The sequence below is a fragment of the Passer montanus genome, unplaced genomic scaffold (assembly GCF_014805655.1).
Source record: "Passer montanus isolate IOZ18808 unplaced genomic scaffold, ASM1480565v1 scaffold41, whole genome shotgun sequence".
NCBI lineage: Eukaryota > Metazoa > Chordata > Aves > Passeriformes > Passeridae > Passer > Passer montanus.
The window spans coordinates 5,819,394-5,839,402 of NW_024368930.1; the positions used below are offsets into that span (position 1 = coordinate 5,819,394).

Here is a 20,009-nt window from a genome sequence, read left to right on the forward strand (position 1 = left end):
ATCAGGAAAAGAGGAGAAGAAATTGTGAGTGAACTCTCCACTGAAGCATTCTTGCAGCTTCCACCACTGAAAACAGAAGTAATCACCTGGATTTCCATGTTCAATACCAAGACCTGTCCTTCATGAATTTACCTAATCCTTTTTAAAATTAATTTAGATTTTGAAGCTAAACATCCAGTATTGATAATTTGCACAGTTTATGCAGCTGAAGGGGAAAACCCTCCTGTCAAGGAGTTTGTCTCAAGGCTGCTGACTCATTTCATCAGCTTGGCCCTGGTCCTTGTTGGGGAAACAGCCACTCCAGTCACCTCCTGTGTGACAGCTGCAGATTTACAGTGGTGCTCTGTCCTCTCAGGAGAAGTTTTAGTCCATCCCCCTGCCCGTCATCCTCACAGGCAGCTTTCCAAGCACAGCTCCCTGCATCCTCAGCAGCCCTGGATATCCCTGGCTGCTGTGCCCTCACTCTGCTCCCTTGAATGTTCCCCAAGCTTAAGATGGGGAGATAATATATTTTTCATAGTTCTCTTCCTTTTTTGCGTGTCTTAAGTAGAAACATTAACATCTAATTTAAAGGGCACACTTTACAAGGTTATTTACTGGAGAAATAAGCTTTTTTCCTCCTGTGTTTTTCATGGAAGAAGCTGGCAAAAGCTGAAATCCTTTACCTTGTTAGTGTAAAACACTCTCAGGATCGGAGCTGAGTATTTGAATGTATTTTCTTTTAAGGAAGAGAGTTATTATCCAATGATTGAAAATAGTTATGATGATTAAAACAGCAGCAGTTTCTCCATAGTTGAAGCAGCACTGTGAGCAATGGGATGGGCAGATTTGGGGAGCTCTCACCACTGTGCTCACGTTGGGAACAAAGGATGCTGCAGCAGGGCAGGGACGAGCCCAGCCTGCCCTGGGAGCCCTCAAAGGCTCTTTAGCAGAGCCTCAGACACCCCGGAGGGGCTCCAGGAGCCATCCCGAGCGTGGCACGGGGCTGGGCACACAAGGGGAGCCTGTTCTGCCTTTCTGGCCCCGGGCAGAGCTGGAGCTGCTCCGGGAGAGCCTGGACAGAGGAGCCTTGTTGGCACAGCCCATCCCGCTGCTCCTGTTTGCCTTGGACGGCAGCGAGGTTTGTCCAGCCCCACTCGTCACCTCTGCTGCTGCTCCACCAGCAGGGAGCCCAAAGAAACCCAGCGTGCCTCCAGCTACCGTGGTGCCTTTGCCCCGTGTCTCCTGCTCCTTATGCTGCTCTTCCCGAGACCCCAGCACAGGGGGTGGATTTAGGAGCATTTATGGGATGGGGGAATGTAAGCCTGGAATTCCGTGCTGATGGAGACCACAGCAAACTCACTGCCTGCTGATGAATTACTGCCACAGAGGAGCTAATTAAAGACAGCATTTAGTTTATTGATGCTTTATTTGACTTAAATTGAAGCAGAACCTCCTTAGCTGATAAAATTTCCTTCCCTGCCCTCACACCTATCTTCTCCACACTCTCTTTTGGTAGGTTTCTTTTGTGTTTCTGAAGTCTGGTCCCCTGTGCCAGGCAGTATTTTTCACTCCTGATTGACTGATGGAAGCATGATTTTACAGGAACCTGACAGTAGTGATGAGTGTAATTAACCCTCTCCACATCCTCTGCCTTTTTCTGTGCTGGTCACCATCAGTTTTAGGTCAGCTCTGGCCTTGCAGAAAGTTCCTCAAATAATGGGAATGATGAGTGGGAGCTGAGGCAGGTGCCAGTGCCTGGAGGTGACAGAGGTGGCATCAGTGGCACCAGCAGAGCTCCAGCCTCACCAGTGCCAGATCTGGATATTCACAGCCCGTGCTTCTCCATCCACCCCCTCTGGTGGCTCCTGCACAGAGGGAGGGCTCAAGCTGCTCTGATCCCCTTTAGCAAGGGTTGGCCACGGTGTTGTGTGCATCCCACCCTGTGCAAAGGCAGGGAGGAAGATGGGAACAGGCACATGGCTTGCCTTGGGGACGGCACATCTTGAACCCCAGGAAGGTTACAGCATAAGGAAGGAGCTGCTTTGTCCATCTTTGGCTCATCCTCCAGCCCGTGAGTGGTGACACAGGTTGTTCCTGCATAAAGAGAAAAACCCTTTGCAATTTCTTTTTTAAACCATCACAAACATTAATTAAAAGAGTGGCTCTCCGTATTTCCAAACATAGTGAAGAAATTACTCTCCAAACTCACCATTTTCATCCTTCCCTGTTAGTCCATCCTTGGAATAGTGTCTAAAAGACCACAGTGCTTCTCTGGGAGATAGCGGGATGCCATCCCCCGGCCGAGGGGACACTGTCCCGGGCTGCAGGGCCCGCGGTCACCTCCGGCTGCCAGCGGCGGAGCCGGGCTGGGATTGCAGCAGGCTCCTCCTCCGGAGCCGGCCGGGAGGAGGGACGGGCGGGGAGCGGAGCCAGCGCTGCGGGTGCCTCACCTGCCCCGAGCCAGGCCCGGGAGCAGCATCCTGCAGCTCAGCCCATGGGGAGCCGCGGCAGCCCGGCATGGACAGCCTGGGCAGCAGCCTGAAGAAGAAAGCCACGGAGCAGCACTACAGGGCCGAGGTGATGATTGCTGGAGAGCAGCTGAGGTAGGAGGTCCCGGGGTCCTCCTGCCCCCGGGGCTCTGGGCTGAATCCCGTTAGCAGCAGGCTCAGAGCTTTACCCCTGAGCCAGCTCTTCCCCCTCTCCAGTACCTGCTGATCCATCTTTCACCCACCAGAGTGCTGAGCCAGCTCCTCTTCTGTTCTACCTTGTCCTGCTGCTCCTCTCTGGCGTCTCCCACCCTTCACCCCCAGGTACCAGGGGACTGACGGGTCAGTTTAGCTGGCAGCAGATTTCTTTTTGTCCGTTCCACCTTCCCCGAAGCAGGGAGAGTGAAGTGGTGGCACTGGGCAGCCCCCACAAGGTCCCTGACCCTGGCTGGATGAGGACAGCCGCGCTTCTGGGGATGCTTTCGGGGTGACTGGGAAGGGCATTCCACGAGTGCCACGTGCCTGAATGGATCTTCCCTTTCCTGAAAGTCTCTTTTGGGAACTTCTGCTGGTTTGTAGTCCCAGTCCTTCAGCAGCTTCTGAGGGTTTTCTTCTTATGAGGACATAAATCCTTTCTCCTATGCAATGTGTGGCTGAGAAAACATGGGGGTCAGACCCCCTCCCTTGCTTCCAAGCATCTGACTCTGGGCTTTCCTAGCTCTAGAGCAGTTTGCTTGTTTGTATCTGGAGCTGTTCTGGTTTGTTATGAAATGTGGGTGGAAAATAGGAAATATATCCTTGATAATGTAAATAGTCCAGAGCCTGAGTGTGCTATCATCAGATCCCTAAAATTAGCTTGATGTAGATTTGTGCATTCTTAGTGAGCACTGTTAGCTTTAGCTTTATTATTTGTACTGTATCAAGGATTGATAATTTCCAGCTAAGGATTGGGGCCCCATCTTAAACATACAGCCAAGGGACAGAGCAGATTTATTCATATTTATATTTCCAGTAACTTATCTGGAGTGACTGAGGTTTAAGTTGAGCCCCATAGCCTGGGCCAAAGGAAGGGGTCAGGTATTGAGAAAGAAAATAAAATACACAAGCTGTGTGTTAAAACTGTGTTCCCTATGTGGGGGGTGATGTGACTTCCCCACGCCTGTTGCAGGACAGGAGCAGATCAGAGCCTGGACCATTTGGTGATTGTGATTCTAAGCATGAGAAGGGGATAGAGCAAATTTGTTTGTGAACAGGACTTTTCCATTACACTGCACACTGGGCTAAAGTTGAATAAAAACCCCAAAATTTATGTAGTTCGGGGACATCCATCTTTTTTTTTTTTTTTTTTTTTTTTTTTTTTTTTTTTTTTTTTTTTTTTTTTTTTTTTTTTTTCCCATATCTCGTGTTTCTTGTTTGGGAGCTCCCAGAATCTGAGAGTTCACAGTGAGGGAGAGGAGGGTCCTTTTGCTGGGGCTGGGCACACAGCTGTTGCATCCTTCTGCTTTGGTCTGGGCAGGAGCCTGTTCCAGGTGCACAGGATGGGAAGGAGCTGTTGGTGTAAAACCTGGGGAGGAGGCTGAGGAGATGGACACCAGCCTGGAGCTGGGCTGCTCCTTCCACTGAGCCTCTGGCTGGAAGGAGAACTGAGTGAGGCAGAAACACACAGAGTTTGAATTTCTCCCTTGTGTTTTGGGGATCTCACAGCCTGGCAGGTCAGGAGTTAGTGGCATGGATCTTCCTGGATAGCTGGTGGAGAGCAACAGGGAAACTGAGGCAGAGAGGCTGGGTGATGTGTCAGACAACAGCAGATGGACAGGGATAAAAATGTCCACGTCGTCCTCCCCTGCTTTTCCCCAGATGTGGAATACAGAGGCATGGAAAGGAGCCTTGCAGCTGCCCTGAGTCAGTAAACCTCCATCAGCAAATAACGCTGCTGTATCCACACGAAACATCAAACATTTGTTTTTCCCTGCTCCCCGCTTCCTGCCCTGCCTCCCCACTATTACATTAAATCAAACAAACCTTTGCTCCATCTTTACAGTTCTTTGGCTTCCCAGCAAGTTTGCAAATGCCTCAGAGTTTGGTTTGGCCAGAGGGGTGAGTCTGTTCAGTGTCAGGATGTGTTTCCCAGCCAGGAATAGCTGCCCAAGTGAGGGCTGGAGGAATGCTCCGTGTGGATGGCTGGGAATGAAGTGGATCCTGAAGGAATCAGTGGGAGATTGGCCAGTGGGGTTTGGGTTTGCCTATCTGCCAGGGTCCCTCTGCTTCAACGGCTGCCTGTTCCAGGAAGGGGGGAAAAATTGTGTTTTGAATTTCTCTTCAGTAGAAAGACAAAAATAAAATTTTCACTGATATTTTGGCCTTGAGTCTGACAGAGCTGCTGGCTCAGGCTCGTTCCTCACGTCTGCTGTCATTCCTCTTGTGTCAGACGTATAAACTTGCATGAAAATCACATTGGTTTTGCTGGGCGTTGTGTATTCCTGGGTGGCATTCTGTAAGAGAGGCCCAATTAGTCACTTCTAATTGCAACAAATGTTTTATCTACACAGAGAGGCTCTGGAGCAGCTTCCTCGCTTTGCATTCACACCCTGCTGTAATCAGAGTTCCTCAAGTATGGACAAGCCCTGGTGCACTCTCATCTGGGTATTCCCATGGTCAAGAGAAGCAGCTGGGCTCTAATAGCTCTGCTAAGCTGCATTAATCACTCCTAAACATAAAATATACTCAGTAAATTTATATCTTGCACAGGAAAAGTGAGAGGTGAAGGAAGCTTTTTTCCTACAAAGAATAAAATTACATTTTCTGTCACTGTCCAAAACTTTCAGAGCTGGCGAGTGTTTTTTTGTATACTCAGACTGAAGTGCTGTTAAATAAAGTGCTCATACTTTGATGCTCTGGAAATTGGGCTCACTAAAGGTGTGTGGCTGAACATGCCAAAATTTGTATTCTTGCCCAAAAGTCATTTGTCTGCAGGAAGTTTGGTGGTTCTCTGTTGGACTTGGATCTCTTGTGGAGAGCATGACTTCCTTGAGGAATCATGGGGCACTGCTTGATGTAACAGTGAACATTATTCAAAGATGAGGCTTCATGGTCAGAATTACCTTAAAAAGATAATTATAAAATTTCTAGCACTGGTGAAAGGGAGGACTGGGAAGTGGACTTGTGCTTGCTGGGATTTCTTTCTGAGATTTAAGTCTTCCTATACTTATATTTAAATACAAGGAAAATGAAACACCTCAGTACCACTTTGGGTTGTCACAGGTGTGCAAAGCCTGTGTCCCCAGATGTCCTGGTGCTTTTCATATGGGGGGTGATGCAAACTGGGCTTTGCTGAACCCATTTTCAGCAAAATGTGCAGTGTTTGCAGCAGCTCTTTTGCCTGAATGTGCCTCTCCAGCAGCAGCTTCTTTGCAGAAATGCTCCTGTGGCCGTTGCTGCCTTTTAGTGAGCACTTTGTTGTTTTGGTGGGGATTTTTTTTGTTTGTTTGTTTGTTTGTTCCCGTGAAGATAGGAACAGAAAAGATCTTTTAGGTGGTGCATCTTTCCAAGGCCACTCATTTGTGCTTAGCTGCTGTGGCACTGTGAACTAGAATTAATATCCTTGAAAGATCCACCTTGTCATTTGAGATGCTCAAGGTTTGTTTACATGGGAGGTGAGGGAGAGTTTATTCCTCTTCTGTTTGGATGTCCCTTTCCACAAGGTTACCCAGAATGAATAATGATGGCTTTGTAGTGACCTTGACAAAGAAACAATTTGCTTACCCAACACAACCTCCCCAAAGCAAACGCACGTGGAGGCTCTGCCTGCCAAGCCAGGAGTGTTTCATAAGAGCCCATTCTCATGTTCCAGCAAGTGTTTTATCCTGACCTTATTCTGCTTTTTTTTCTTTTTCCTTTTGAAGAAGTAAAGTGTCCACAGGGTGGATTTTGCCATCTAGAAAACTCATAATATAATATATATATATTATTATATATTTGCTTAATCTTATTTATCTGGAGGCATGATTAGAACCCACTCATGGTCTCACCAGCCTTGTTTTTATAACATCACACAAGAGCTGTTACATCCTGTGGCTGAAGGACAAAGTTTGTCTCTTCAGGGTTGACAGGAAACAGTAAACAAGAGGAAAGTGAAAAGTCTGCAAGGACATTCCAGTCGAGCCTCTTCCGCTGCCCTGAGTCTGCAGGACAGAGGGAAAACTCGTCACAAGTTTAAAACAGCCCTTAAGGGCCCAAGATGCTGCTCCAGAGGTGCTGAAATACCACTTAATTCCTGTCCTGGCAGTTGCTCCCAGTCAAATATTTTCAGAATAAATTTATTTTTTTAATTTTTAAATCTTGGTCCTTAGCAGCTTTGCTTCCTAAAAATATTTTCTTTTTAAATTTTATTTATCTCCTTTAAAATCTGTGCAATTTTTTTTTTTTTTGTATTGTGAAACATGATCAAATAAAGGGAATAAAATAGGGGAAATAGTGTTCTCCTAACCAGTTTCTATTCAGGCCTTCTGTGATTATGGTCTATGTATTATTATATGTATAGGGGGTGTGTGTGAATGTAAAAAAAAAAAAATATATATATATATATACATATATATATATATACATATATATATACACACACACACATATATATATTCTTATATATAGACTCCTATATATAGACTATATGTATTCTGTATATAGACTCCTGTAGACTCTTGGTGGCAATAGAGCACTGTTAGAACATTTCTTGTCTTTACCAAATACTCTTCTAAAGTGCCTTCCTACTTTTTGATTGTGAAGGAGAGAAAACATGAAATTGTCTGTGTCTTCCTCCATGGGCAAGGATCCTCTGTTTGCAGTCACTGCTGACTGTGTCTGGTTGCATTTTGACAGTGGACCATGAAATAAAGGAAGAAAAAAGACAAAAACTCTAAAAATAGCAAGGCAGCTGTCTGTGGAGTGTTCTTTCTGGGTAAAACCCATCTGCAGAACGAGTGCTGGGCACATGTGGGAATCAACCTTCCAGGTAAAGAATAAAATGCTGGATATGGACCTCAGGATTTGAGGGAGGTCTGTGCAAGGCAAGGCCAGGAGCTGGTTCTGCATGAATCTTTAGTTTAGTGTTTTAATTGGCAGGAAGGTCTGAAAACTTCTCAGTATTAATTGCAACAATCAATTACTAATGATTCTTCTAACAAAATATTTGATGGTAAAAATTTTAGGAACTTAGTATTTATAAATGTTGCAATATAGGATGATCCATTATTAGCTGAGAGGTTTTTAGGGTATCCAAACTTACTGTGAGATACCTAAAAGTGTTGTCCAACAGGCATAACTTTTCCAAAAAAGAACAAAAGAACTTGAGGCATGAAATAACAAAAGGCTGCAGTGTTTAATACCCTAGTAAAATTCACTGGCCCGGGGCAAAACTGGGAATTGCGATGAATAATTTGAAAAAAAACCATCCTGGAGTTACAGAGATGTTTAATTAATATCTCCCCTCCGAGCCTGCTGCACACACTGGACATTTTCCAGCACGGGTGTTTTGGGAACAGTCATGGCTACAGGGCAAAGGTTTGGCCCCTGGACAGATCTGCTGCCAAAGAGGGCTGGCTTTGGCTGGAGCACAGAGGAACTCTGTGCCTTGTGGCTCACTCAGTTGTTAAGGTCCTTTTGAAAGTCAAAGCTGTGCTCACCTGAGTAACCTTCCCCCATCTACCTTTCCATGGCAGCTGCAGAGCAGCCATAACATTGGGGTTGTTGGGGTAGGAGGGTTGTTTCTGGGTAAACTCTGTCCAAATCAATCCCAGCTGGACCCAGAAAATGCCAGGACTGTTGTCCACTGCTGCTGTGGGTTGGTGGGCACAGGGATTGGGCAGTGCTGGCATCCAGCTGGCACTCTCTGCTTGGACAGGAGAAAGGAGGGCTCCTGTTACTGCTCCCACCTGGAGTTATGAGCGAGGCTCTGTCCTGGGGGCAGCTTTATTCCTGCTTTTGTGGCCATGGGGAAGGAGAACTAGACACAGAACCATGCCAAGAGACATACACAAATACAAATGTGCTATTTGTACATACGAATACATGTACTTTTTGTTTTCTGAGTTTTGTCCCGTCTTCACCCTCTTTGGTTGGCTGCTATGGTTTTTTTTAGAGGCTTGTTTAGAATGAGAAGACACGTATGGGTCAGACTACATCCTCTTTACCCTCTTTGGTTGGCTGCTATGGGTTTTTTAGAGGCTTGTTTAGAATGAGAAGACACGTATGGGTCAGACTACATCTGCTGAGTGGTGGCAGGAGGGGAGAAGGGGATGGTGGGGAGGCTCCCTGGGATTGGCTGGTGCAGCCTGGCAGCGCCAAGGGGTTTGGCTGAATTGATCAGTCCCTGGCTGCTTGGCACCAGCCCCACCACGCCCAGGCTGCTCTCTCCAGGCTGGACAGATCCGGGCATCAGACCCAAGCTCCCGTGTGAGCCCAGCTGTGCTCAGTGGCTGCCTTTCCCCCCAGGCTTCGTCTCCACGACGGGAAGCTGATCAAGGACCGGCGGTTCCACCTGCGCACGTACCCCAACTGCTTCGTGGCCAAGGAGCTCACGGACTGGCTGATCGAGCACAAGGAAGCGCCCGACCGCGAGACCGCCATCCGCCTCATGCAGAAGCTGATGGACCACTACATCATCCACCACGGTGTGTGGGGCTCCTGCTGCCCCCGGGGCGGGCTGTGTGTCTGCTCACCCCGTGTGCCACTCAGCCCGGCACGCAGGAGTCCCTGAGTGCCGCCCTGCCGTGGGTGAGGGCTCCTGGAGAGGCTGGGAAAGGCAGGATGGGGCTGGGTTGGTGTGAAGCTGGGTTGGTGTGAAGCTGGGTTGCTTTGGGGGATCTGCCAGATGCTTGGTGCTGGTGAGGGCACGCCTCGAGTGCTGTGCCCAGTTCCAGGCCCTCAGTTTGGGAAGGATGTTGAGACTCTGGAGCATGTCCAGAGGGGGCAATGAGGCTGGAAATGGGCTTGGAACACAAACCCTCTGAGGAACCACTGAGGGAGCTGGGGTTGGTTACCCTGGAGAAAAGGAGACTCAGGGGTGACCATATCACCCTCTATAACTCCTGAAAGGTGGCTGTGGTCAGGTGAGGGTTGGTCTCTTTCTCCAGGCAGCACTGACAGAACGAGAGGACACAGTCTCATGCTGTGCCAAGGGTTGGCTATCAGGAAAAAGGTTTTTACAGAAAGAGTGATAAAGTTCTGGCATGGCCTGCCTGGGGAGGTGGTGGAGTCACCATCCTTGGATGTGTTTAACAAAGACTGGATTTGGCACTGGGTTTAGTTGAGGTGTTGGGGCTGGGTTGGACTCAGTGATCTTGAAGGTCTCTTCCAACCTGGTCATTGAGTGAATTCTGTGAGTTCCCTGCCCACCAGAGAAGGGGCTTGGGCTGTGCACTGGTAAAATAATGTCTAAAGTGTCTCCTCTTTGAAAGCAAGCTCAGTGACACCTGACCTGTATTCCTGTACCCAGGTGGGTGTTTGTACAGCAGCTGGTCTGGCTCGTGTCTGTGTCACACAGAAGTGGAAGATGAATTATAGCACATTTCACACCTGCACCATAAGACCCCAGTGCTCCTCAGTTCCTCATGCTGGGACAAATAGGGCTGTGGGGTCCACATCACTCCAAGGAAAATTTAATCTGACAGCTGTGAACCTGAAGCTGGAGCAATCCTTTAGGAAAGACTCCCTTAGGATTTAAGTGTGTGCTGCCATTACAACGGCTTGTCTGTGGAACCTAATTAAAAAGAAGTTTTAAAAGGAAGGAGAAAAAAAAAAGGAAGAGTGGAGAAAATCAGCTTGATGCTCAAGCCCAGCTCTTAGCAATACTCAGGTTTTTTTATTTTAAAAACTTCTTTGGAACTTTCAGGAGTTTTGAATTTACTTGGGTCACATACTGAGCTCTGTGCTGCAGAGCAAGGTCCAGCCCTTGGTCCCGACATAACAACAGAAAACAAGTTGTGCTTCAGATGGGCAAAAAGCAATTCCTGTCCATGTGGTTTTCAGGCCCAGCCAGGAACAAAGCCCCCAGAGTGTCAAACAGCCCTGGAACCCTCTGCCATGGGAGGGAAGGGCTGTGGCTGAGCTCTCCTGCTCCCAGGGCTTTGGGGCAGCAGCTGGGGCTGCCTGGAGCTGGGTGCTGCTTTGCCACACGAGGATGTAGCTGAGGAGACAGAAGCAGATGATGACCACACCAAACCAAACCCTCTCCTCCCCCCTCCTCTCTGGGGTCCAAAAATAGCTGCCTTTGACCACTGCAATGCAAACACTCCCTGTTGCCATCTGCTCCTTGTTGAGGGTAATGCCCTTTACATTAAACTGACTTGAATAAAAATAAACTGCTGCTGGGCTTTATCACAAAAAGCTGAAGCAGGGAGTTCTCAGTTAACCATTAACACTTACACCTGATTCTTTTTCCATCTCTCCAGCTGACAGTTTCAAATAAATCCATTAGTTAATTAAACCTGTGCAGCACTGGGTACCAGCACTGTTTTGATTGCATATGAAGACATGTCCCTCCTGCTCCTGTGACAATTCCTGGCAGGACACAGAAGTTGACTTTCCAACTTGCCTTGTGCCCATTAATTTTGTTAGTCCTGTGGAAAGAGCACTGGTGCTTGGCAATTGTCTGGCTGAACTGTTTGCCCTCTTCTCCCCTGGCATCCAGATAATTATCTCATGAAGATCATTGTGCTGCCTCTTAATTGTCTGCTGTTCTTTGAGCTTTGGTTCTGTTACACACTGGAAACACACTGAAATTGGTCTTTAAATAGAAAAATTGCTTTGGTTTTCTATGGGCACAGTGCTGTAGGATTTCATGTTCTATTCCTGGTTGCAATGGCTTTGGAATTATTGTTCCTTGGAATTATGAGGCTGCAAACTTTCACTTAAAATAAAGGTTGTTAAGACAACTTTCTCAATACTGCCCTCGTGCTTGGTGAGTCACAGGCTTTGGAGCCCTGATTGCATCTGAGACAGCTGCTCTGCTCTGCAGGAACGATGAACCCGAGATAATCTGACAGGTTTTGGCATTTTGCTGCTCACCTGAAGGGGAATGTGGTTTTGCCAGTCTGCTTGGAAGGATGAAAAGGAGTTAAAATTTTCACAAGAAGTATTTTGAATCTTTTGAATTTCACTCTAGTGGATGATGCTACTTCAGTGAGGAAACATTTGCGGTTTTTCTTTTTCTCTTTGACTAATTTTCTTTGCTTTCCAGGCATATCCTTTATTCTAGTTTTTGTTGTTTTTTGTTGTTTGGGCTTTTTTTCTTACCACTTAAATTTCTTCTTCTTGCTTCGGATGGGTGCAGCTGAAGGCAGGCTGACTTTTAAGAGCTGAACTATGATTTTTGGGTTGGGATTTTTGGTCTTGGTTTTAGTCTTGTTGTTGTTGTTGTTGTTTTTACTTGTGGTTTAGGAGTCTGTTTCAGGCAGGTTTATCTCACATATTTATTTAAATATTTGGTGTCCCAAATATTTACCTGCTGAAGGTTATATGAACTATTAAGCCATGCATTTACAGAGTGTGTGCCAGTCCCCAAGATGAATCCGAGGCTTTTAATACAGATTTAATTATTCCAGTTGTATTGCCCCTGGCTTTGAAGGAAATTTTCTCTTGAGGTCAGTTTGCCATGCACATGAATTGGGCAGGGCTGGCATAAAATGATGTGGAAAAGTTTGTGCCATTGTTTTTAGCTTTTGAGTATTTTTGATAGACAGATATGGGGGTTTGAGCGCAGTGTGGATTTTTTACCTCTGTCCTCTAAGTCTGCTTACATGTGGCTGTAGCTTTTAAAAAAAACTTGATTGAGGCAATTCTGTTCATCCTCTTTCAGTCTAAATCAAAACATTAACACTTAAATGAAAAAAAAAAAAAAGTCCTGCTTTTTCTAATGAATATTTTAGTGTCTGGAAGACAATGCAGCCCCCAACTCCAGCTTTGCCAAGGTCTGTACTTTGGGATTGACCTCTCCCAGCAGCATGAGCTTCAGGTGTTCACGGGCAGGTAATTTTTGGGGACTGAGGGCTCGGATGCCGATTATTCCATGGGACACATGGGAGGGACATGGCACGAAGCCCTCACAGCTTTTAGCTTGGACACACCACCCTGCTGAGGTGAGCCCCGCTTGTCCCTGACATCCCTGCCCTGTGTCCCTCCAGTCTGTGACGAGCACTCGGACTACAAGGATGCCAAGCTGCTCTACCGCTTCCGCAAGGACGACGGGACCTTCCCCCTCAGCAAGGACGTGAAGGTGTTCCTGCGAGGGCAGAGCCTTTATGAGAAGTACGTGAGTCCTCCCTGGCCCTGGGGCCCTGGGGCTGTGCCCTGCTGGCTGTGCTGGCTGCTGGTGCCCTGCAGCTGGGAGCCCCAGCTCCTGCTGGCTCTGCTTTTCCTTCTCTGCACTCCCTGCTGTCCCACTGGGAAATGCTGCGTCCTGAGCCTCTGCCACAGCTGCAGGACAACCAGGGCATGGGAGTGGAGTTTTACTATGGACTCATGGATGCTTCCAAGGGCTCCAGCCCACGTGCAGGGTCTGGGATCTGCTGTCTGAGTGCTCCTGGGATGAGCACATCCAGTGGCCATTCCCAGCACTCTCCCAGCCTCCTCGTGTGAGCAGATTCCACCAGCTGTATTCGGACTTGTGTCCCACCAAAATCAGCAAGGTGTGGGACTTTGAGGACCCTCGTGGGCGTGGGTGCATGCCCCTTTCTTAGCCTATTAGCCTATTTAGGCTATTCATGGCCTAAATTAGGCTATTTCTTAGCCTAATTTGCAAAATTGTAATGGAAAAGGTTATTGCCAGAGAGTAGAGAAAACTCCTTCCACTTCCAAGTGTTTAATTTTCGTTGTGTCGATTGTTTCTCGTTCTAAATCCAAGCCATCTTTCCAGAGTTTAACCCCAGCCCACCCTCTGGACCAGGTTCCTTTAACAGCCTCTTCACAGCTTCACATCCTCCCCCTCTGGCAGCGAGTCACAAACTGACCCCGAAGGACAGTCCTCCATCCGGCCGGGTGTGATTTTGGGCGTGTCCCTGCCCCTGTGCCAGATATGCATCCCTTGTGCTTTGCTCTCGATCCGTGCCCGTGGGATGGGGAGAGCATCCCGGCCCCGATGGCTGAGCCGGCTGCACCCTCTCGTGGAGACGCTGGATTTCGCTCTCACACGCTGCCTGCTGACCGAAACCCACCTTGTCCTGGCATTGGCACTGCCTGCCGTGTGTTACCCACACTCAGTCTCTCGCTTGGCTTCCCCTGCGGTCTTTAGCCGAGCTCACAGCCCGCCCGGTTTTGCTGGAGATTTACAAAGGTGCCCGACTGCAGCTCCGCGTTCCTCCCTCCCTGCCCGCTGCTCCCCGGCAGGAATGTTCTGGCTGCAATGCTTTGCCCGCTTCCCTCGGCCTTGCTTCACCTGGCTGGGATCCCCTGGGGACTGGCAGGGATGTTTGGCATCACGGGAGCCTTGTCCCACCTCTGTGCCAGGCTGGTGAGCGTGGAAGAGTCAATCCTGAAGGTGAGGGAGGAGAACTCGGTGAAGTACCAGAGGACTTTCCTGGGCTCTGAGATGATCGACTGGCTGGTTCAGGAGGGAGAGGTGGAGAACAGGCAGGAAGCAGTGGAGCTGGGCCGGGCACTGCTGGAGCACGGGATCATTCAGCATGGTGAGCCAGGGCTGGGAAGCGAGGGATGAGCGTGGCTGGGGAGGAACAAACCCCCATTCATGCCAAGCAACAAGTGCTGGTCAAGTGCCCACTTGGAGATGGCAATGGAGCCTTTGAGTTCTATGTTTGGAGCTGGTGACCTTTGAAACTGGAGCAATCTTTACCATCCGCAAGGGCTTTGAGATGAAATCTGAGCTCTTGCTCTTCAGCTCTTCAAAGCCTCCGGCCACAGGGCTGGGCTGCACCCCTGGGTTTGGAGGGCTGGGGCGTGAGGATGTCATGTTTAGCTGCTCTTGGCTGGAGATCATATCCATCTGCTATAATTAAACTTCCAGTTTGGAAGGCAGGGAGTCCTCTGAGTGTCTTGGGACAGGGGCAGGTGGAGGGCTGTGCCAGTGAGTGCCCCCTGGCAGATGGCACCTCTAGGGGGATGGCCCTGCTCTTCCTCCCTCCCTGCAGGCAGAAAAGCTGCAGTAGGGCACAGGGGCATTAAAAACAATTCATGAGGGTCCCTCAGGATATTTGTTATTTCTTTTTCCACCCCCTCAGCCTCTCCCTCCTGCCCTGTTCTCTCCTAGTCTCCAATCGGCATCACTTCTTTGACAGTGACATCCTCTACCACTTCTGGATCAACTTCCGCCGGCGCCGGCGCCTGACGGAGCTGCTCAATGAGAACTCCTCCCGTGCCCTCTCCGAGAGCCCCGACAGCCCCTTCTGCCTCCGCAAGCTCAACCCAGAGCCAGGCAACACCAGCTTCCTCTCTGGTAATGGGATGTGAAAGCAAGGATTAGTTACCCGAGTGTCCGGGGATGAGGGTGTCGCTCCAGCAGAGTTTGAGGGGTTCCTCTGGGCACCCCATGAGGTGAACACCCATCCCACTGGTTTGTGGTGGGTGTCACAATGCACTGACAGTCTCTAGCACAGCCCCCTGTCCCAGGAAAATAACTCAGCATCAGATCAGCTCTTGATCTTTCTTTGAAGCTGGTTTGACTCTTTCTAAGCTCAAATACTTCTGTGCACACACACACCTTTCAAGTGTAGGTCAGGCTTGGGGGGAAGTTTGTTATTTTAAACTAGTCTGTTTTTACACAGAAGTTTTTTTATGTGCCTCTTTCAGTGCAGACCAACAAGGAGATCAAAGTTGTCTCAGCAGTTCGAAGGAGCAGCATCACTTCCCTCTCTGGAAACTCCAACACCTACTTCAGTGCTCCTCCTACCTTGGTATTCCCTCCTGTGCCTGAGTGCAACCCTAAATCAGGTCTGGGCTTCTGCATTGTCTGTTGTTATATGGGAGACATCTACTCCTGCAGGGCACGGGCTCAAGCCCAGCCCCAAACCCATCAAACCCCTCAGCCTCACCTCTGCATCTTGATTTGAAAAGTTGTGCTTGTGTTTGGAACACCCCTGAGATGAACACGAAGGTTTTGGTGTGCAGGAACTGTGGTTCTAACATCTGTTTTCCAGCCCAGGGTGATCCCCAGGCTGCCTTGTTATGCACTTTCCTGTACAAACCCCTTGATTCTGATGGAATCTGTCACCTTCTGCTCTAGTGTTAAAGAGACCTGTCACCACTGAGGAGCTGCTGTCCCCTGGGGCCCCCTATGTCAAGAAAACGCTGACTGTGAGTGACCATTGGGAGTGGCATTGCTAATCCAGCAGCACCCAGCTCCCTGCCTGCTTTTTGGTGGTTTTCTGTTGGCTGCTCTGACCTCTCTGTGCTAAAGCTTTGACTGCTTGCCACATCATCGTGACTTTTTGTTGGTGACTCTCTAGGGGTCAATGTCTTCACACTTTCTTGTGAGTGGAAATGTGCTCAGCCCCTCTGAGAGCTTAATGCATATCCATGAGGTAGATCAGGGGAAAAAAAAGTGTTTTCTGGCCAGAAAAAAACATCCCATTTTGGAGTTTTTTTGCCATTGATCAGGCCCTGGCACAGGGTGCCCAGAGAAGCTGTGGCTGCCCCTGCATCCCTGGAAGTCTCCAAAGTCAGGTTGGATGGGGTTTGGAGCAACCTGGGATGTAGAAGGTGTCCCTGCTCATGGCAGGACATGGTGGAACATGGTGATCTTTAAGGTCCTTTCCGATGCAACCCATCCTAATATTCTCTGGTTTCTGTTCCAACCAGCTCCATGCAAGCTGTAGAATCAGTAAGTCTTGTGGCACTTGGGACTGTGGCACTCACCCTCTGTCACACCCTTTATGCATCTTTCAGGTCCCTCTGCAGATCAGGGGTGTTGATTTGATCCATCAGCCTCTGATGGAGCTGCACTGGGTGGGGGGAGCATCCAAGGGCCACTCTTGCCTTCTTTATGTTGGACTTTCTGCATGGACAAATCTCCAGGATGTTGCAGACATCTCAAGTTTGGGGGTTTTGTTTTTTAAACTCTTTCTAAAGCTGTAGGACTGGTCAAGTCCGCTGGTGGGTGGAAATGCTGCAAGGCAGCTCCTGCCCTGTGGATCCTATTGCACTTGGCTATTTTTGTGTCTCACCCCTCCACTGCCCACCTCTGAAAGGGGCAATCTCACAGAGATCAGTACAGGAAGCATGAGGGCTGCCTTGCCATGCTGCTTTGGCACCAGGAAATGTGGATCAGGTTCCCAAATTAAGTGTGCTGTACAAAGTGGTGGGAAGGAGCAAGAAAAATCAGGCTGGTGATTGGCACGGCACATCTGAGGAGTGCTGTTCATTCTCCTCCTGGACGCTCTTGCCCTGCCCTTCAACTCTGCCAGCCTGGGCCTTTCATGGCTCATTTCCTCCTGCTTAGCTCTGCAGTTGCTGTTATTTATTTATACGGGCCATGTGCAAAGTGCCTTGGGAATTCCTTTTCTCTTTTGGGCACTTCAGAGGGCCGCGGTACCACAGCAAACTGCTCTGCAGGCTGACACCAGAGTGGCAAGGCAAGAGCAGCCCCTTCCACCCAGGAAATGCTCTGCTGTGCCAAGGAAAAGGCACAGCACATGTGTGTGCCCTGGGAATGTTCTCAAGCATGCTCGAGGTGCATGCCTTGCATTTCAGCTTGATGCTGCCTGTGATTCTCCTTCCTGCACAGGCTGGAAATTAATCAGAAATTAGCTTTGTAGCTTTGCAGGGAGCAGTTAATCACTTCTGCATCTCACTTGGTGCACGGCCTTTTCTCTCCTGCCCATACAGGCTAGGATCATGAGCTCTCTGTCTCTCTAGGAGCTGTTGCATCTCCTCTCTCCAGCCCATTCCTTGGTTTTTAAATCCCTTTTGTTTTCCTTGCAGATTGTGGGGGATGCAGTGGGCTGGGGGTTTGTGGTTCGAGGGGGAAGACCTTGCCACATCCAGGCAGTGGATCCAGGAGGACCTGCTGCTGCTGCAGGGATGAAGGTACCTACTCGTGGAGAATAAACAGGATTTGTGTCCTGTTCGAGCTTTTTGGGCTGAACACATCCTCCAGGGTATTCCCACCTCCTGCCCTGGGGATCAGACTGATGGAATGGGCACGTGGAGCTCTGGGAGAGATGGAGGGAGGGATCTTCTCTGCAGCAGAGTGCCCTGTGTGTGCTGGCAGAGTGCAGGATTTGCTTTTTCTAGGGCAGCACAGGGGCTGTGGGCAGCTGAAACTCAAAAAACTCTGTCAGAAGTAAACCATCCCTGTGCCAGACCTTGGAACTGTCAAAATGGTTTGAGCTACTAAAAACAAAGCAGAGAATTCCCAGTTCAGTTCCAGTGACTTTATATAACCCCAGGGAGGCAGGGTAGGAGCAGAGCTTTGTCCTGAATCACAGTTCCTAGAATGCTCAGCTCCTGAGCATTTTGTTCCCCTGCTATTAGCAATGGACTTCTCCATTAAGCTGTTTTCCAATAATATCAAATTGATGCCTTAATTTGATTCATCAAGTAAGTTCCAGTATTTACAGCTCAGGAGAAATGAACTGAGAGCTTGAAACTCACTTTAGGCCCAGGCATGTGAGTTTGGTGTGCAGTCTTAGGCATGAATGAAAGTGTTGACTTTCCCAGTTCCTTACAGAAACCCCAGCAGCAAGGTGGTAATTTATAAAAGCTGATACAAGTCTAAAGTCAAATGAATATTTGAAACAATGGGATTTTTCAGAGGCAGAGTGTGACTCCCTGTTTGCTTCAGGCAGGATTGGAAGGGGATGGATGAATTTGTTTCATTTACTCAAGAGCCCAGTTAATTTCTACTTACCTAATCTCATTTGCTACCAAATTGCTGGATGTTAATATTGTGTTTCATTTCCATCTGTGAAATGAGCCCCTGCTCATAAATGAGTCTTTTTTTCCTCTGCTAGCTCACAGCCCAAATCCCCTTGGTCCCATTTTTATGACACAGTGGTTGCAGCACTGTGATTATTGGTGTAGCTACAGGGTGGTGATACTTGAGGCTTTCCAGGACTTTAACATGAGTTATTTGCATCTCAGCCCCTGGTTCCAGTTTGTCCTGGGCAGGGGGTGCTGAGGGGCTGGGGGTGAGCTGTGCCTCCTCTCCTGCAGGTGTGCCAGTTTGTGTTCTCCGTGAATGGGATGTATGTTCTGCACCTGGACTATCAGACCATCAGCAGCCTCATCATGACAGGACCACGGACTCTGGTGATGGAAGTCATGGAAGCCATTGAGTGAGCCAAGGAGTCTCTTGCCACTGCTCTTTGGAAAGGCAGGGCTCTCCTCTTGGCAGGGATGGACTGTGGGGAGGGACCAAGCTCGACCACTCACTGTGATGTGCTACCCAGGCATTTTGATGTATTTTCAAATAAATACATTTGAATGGACAAATCTTGGATTTTTTATGCTCTTGAAATATTTGTCTCTACCTGCTCTTACAGTGTCTGAGCTCTTGAATCTCCTCTTTGGTGCCAGTGTGAGAATTCAGCACTTAATGAAGCCCACTTTAGAGCAAGCCCTTCACCAGCCAGGCTGTGAGGCAGGTGGCAAAGCTGGTAAGCAGCAAGAAGTTGATACCAAGTGAGTCTGTCTGAGGTGCCCTGAGCTGTCTGTGCACTCTTCCAAGAACACAATGTGCTCTCCAGATGGCCCCATAAGCTGTGCCACCGGCTCTGTCAAGAAAATAAGGAAATGGATACAGGAGTGTGTGTTCCTTGTAAAGTCCAAGGCTCCTGCTACTCTCTTGGCTTAGCCACGCTCACAGCCAGGGCTGGTTGCTGTTCCCAGCTGTTTCTTGAAAAGGTGACACTTTCATGATTGTGCTTTTTGTGCCCTCACTCTTTAATAATGCTTAATTTCATTGATCAGCCTCACCTCAGCAAGGAGGCAGGCAGAGATCCCCAACATCATAGGCTGCCACCAACCTAGAGGGGAGCAGTGGGTAAAGGAGGGACCAAAACCAGGGAGTGCCCAAAAGGAAATGTGTCCTGGTCTGAATGTGGCTCTGGGAAGGAACAAAAATGAGTAAAAGCTACCAAAATCCAGCCCTCTGTCCCCTGCTGCTTGCAGGATGTCTGTATTTGCAGCCAGTGCAAAATATTCATTGCAAACTACCCCGAAAGTGAACTAAATATAGAAAAACAGGTTATAACAAGAAATTAGGGAGGTTTCCTTCTTTCCAGTCCACAGAGCATCCTGTTTGTGATTATTCTGCTGTGCTGTGCATAGCTGGATGATTGCCAGCACTGCTGGTTAGGGCAGGGTCCTCAGTGCAGCTCCTCTGGCCACAAACCAAGCCTTAAAAACACCCCATAAAGGCCAAAGATAGTAATTTAGATTTGTGTTAAAATGGGGTTGACTTTCTTGGAGAGTCTGGTGTCAGCTGTGCATCAGGTATTTCCCTACTGCTGGCTGCCTTTTTTCCCTTGATATAAAGGGGTCTCTGCTCCCCCAGTGCTGGTGCTGAGGTCATGGGACAACCTGGAGAACAGAATTCCT

The 20,009-nt window shown here is 48.7% G+C and overlaps 1 protein-coding gene and 1 long non-coding RNA gene across 3 annotated transcripts; one reads left to right on the forward strand and one right to left on the reverse strand.

The window, feature by feature from the left end:
- Window positions 1–1,389: 1,389 nt before the first annotated feature.
- Window positions 1,390–2,333, reverse strand: LOC120507121. The gene is made up of 2 exons (XR_005628687.1): window positions 2,192–2,333; window positions 1,390–2,076 (listed from the first exon to the last, which is right to left on the reverse strand). It is a non-coding gene; the product is annotated as an uncharacterized LOC120507121 (long non-coding RNA).
- Window positions 2,197–18,901, forward strand: LOC120507120 (DEP domain-containing mTOR-interacting protein-like). Of its 2 annotated transcripts, XM_039719411.1 has the most exons (9): window positions 2,204–2,585; window positions 8,955–9,133; window positions 12,644–12,767; window positions 13,965–14,143; window positions 14,722–14,907; window positions 15,261–15,401; window positions 15,694–15,764; window positions 17,391–17,495; window positions 18,624–18,901. In XM_039719411.1, exons 1-9 carry the CDS (start codon window positions 2,269–2,271, stop codon window positions 18,747–18,749), a joined length of 1,428 nt encoding a protein of 475 aa, XP_039575345.1. In that variant the 5' UTR covers window positions 2,204–2,268; the 3' UTR covers window positions 18,750–18,901. The 2 variants fall into 2 exon arrangements, with proteins under 2 accessions (XP_039575347.1, XP_039575345.1); XM_039719413.1 differs by lacking the exon at window positions 13,965–14,143 and having other exon boundaries at window positions 2,197–2,585; window positions 14,750–14,907.
- The last annotated feature ends 1,108 nt before the right edge of the window (window positions 18,902–20,009 follow it).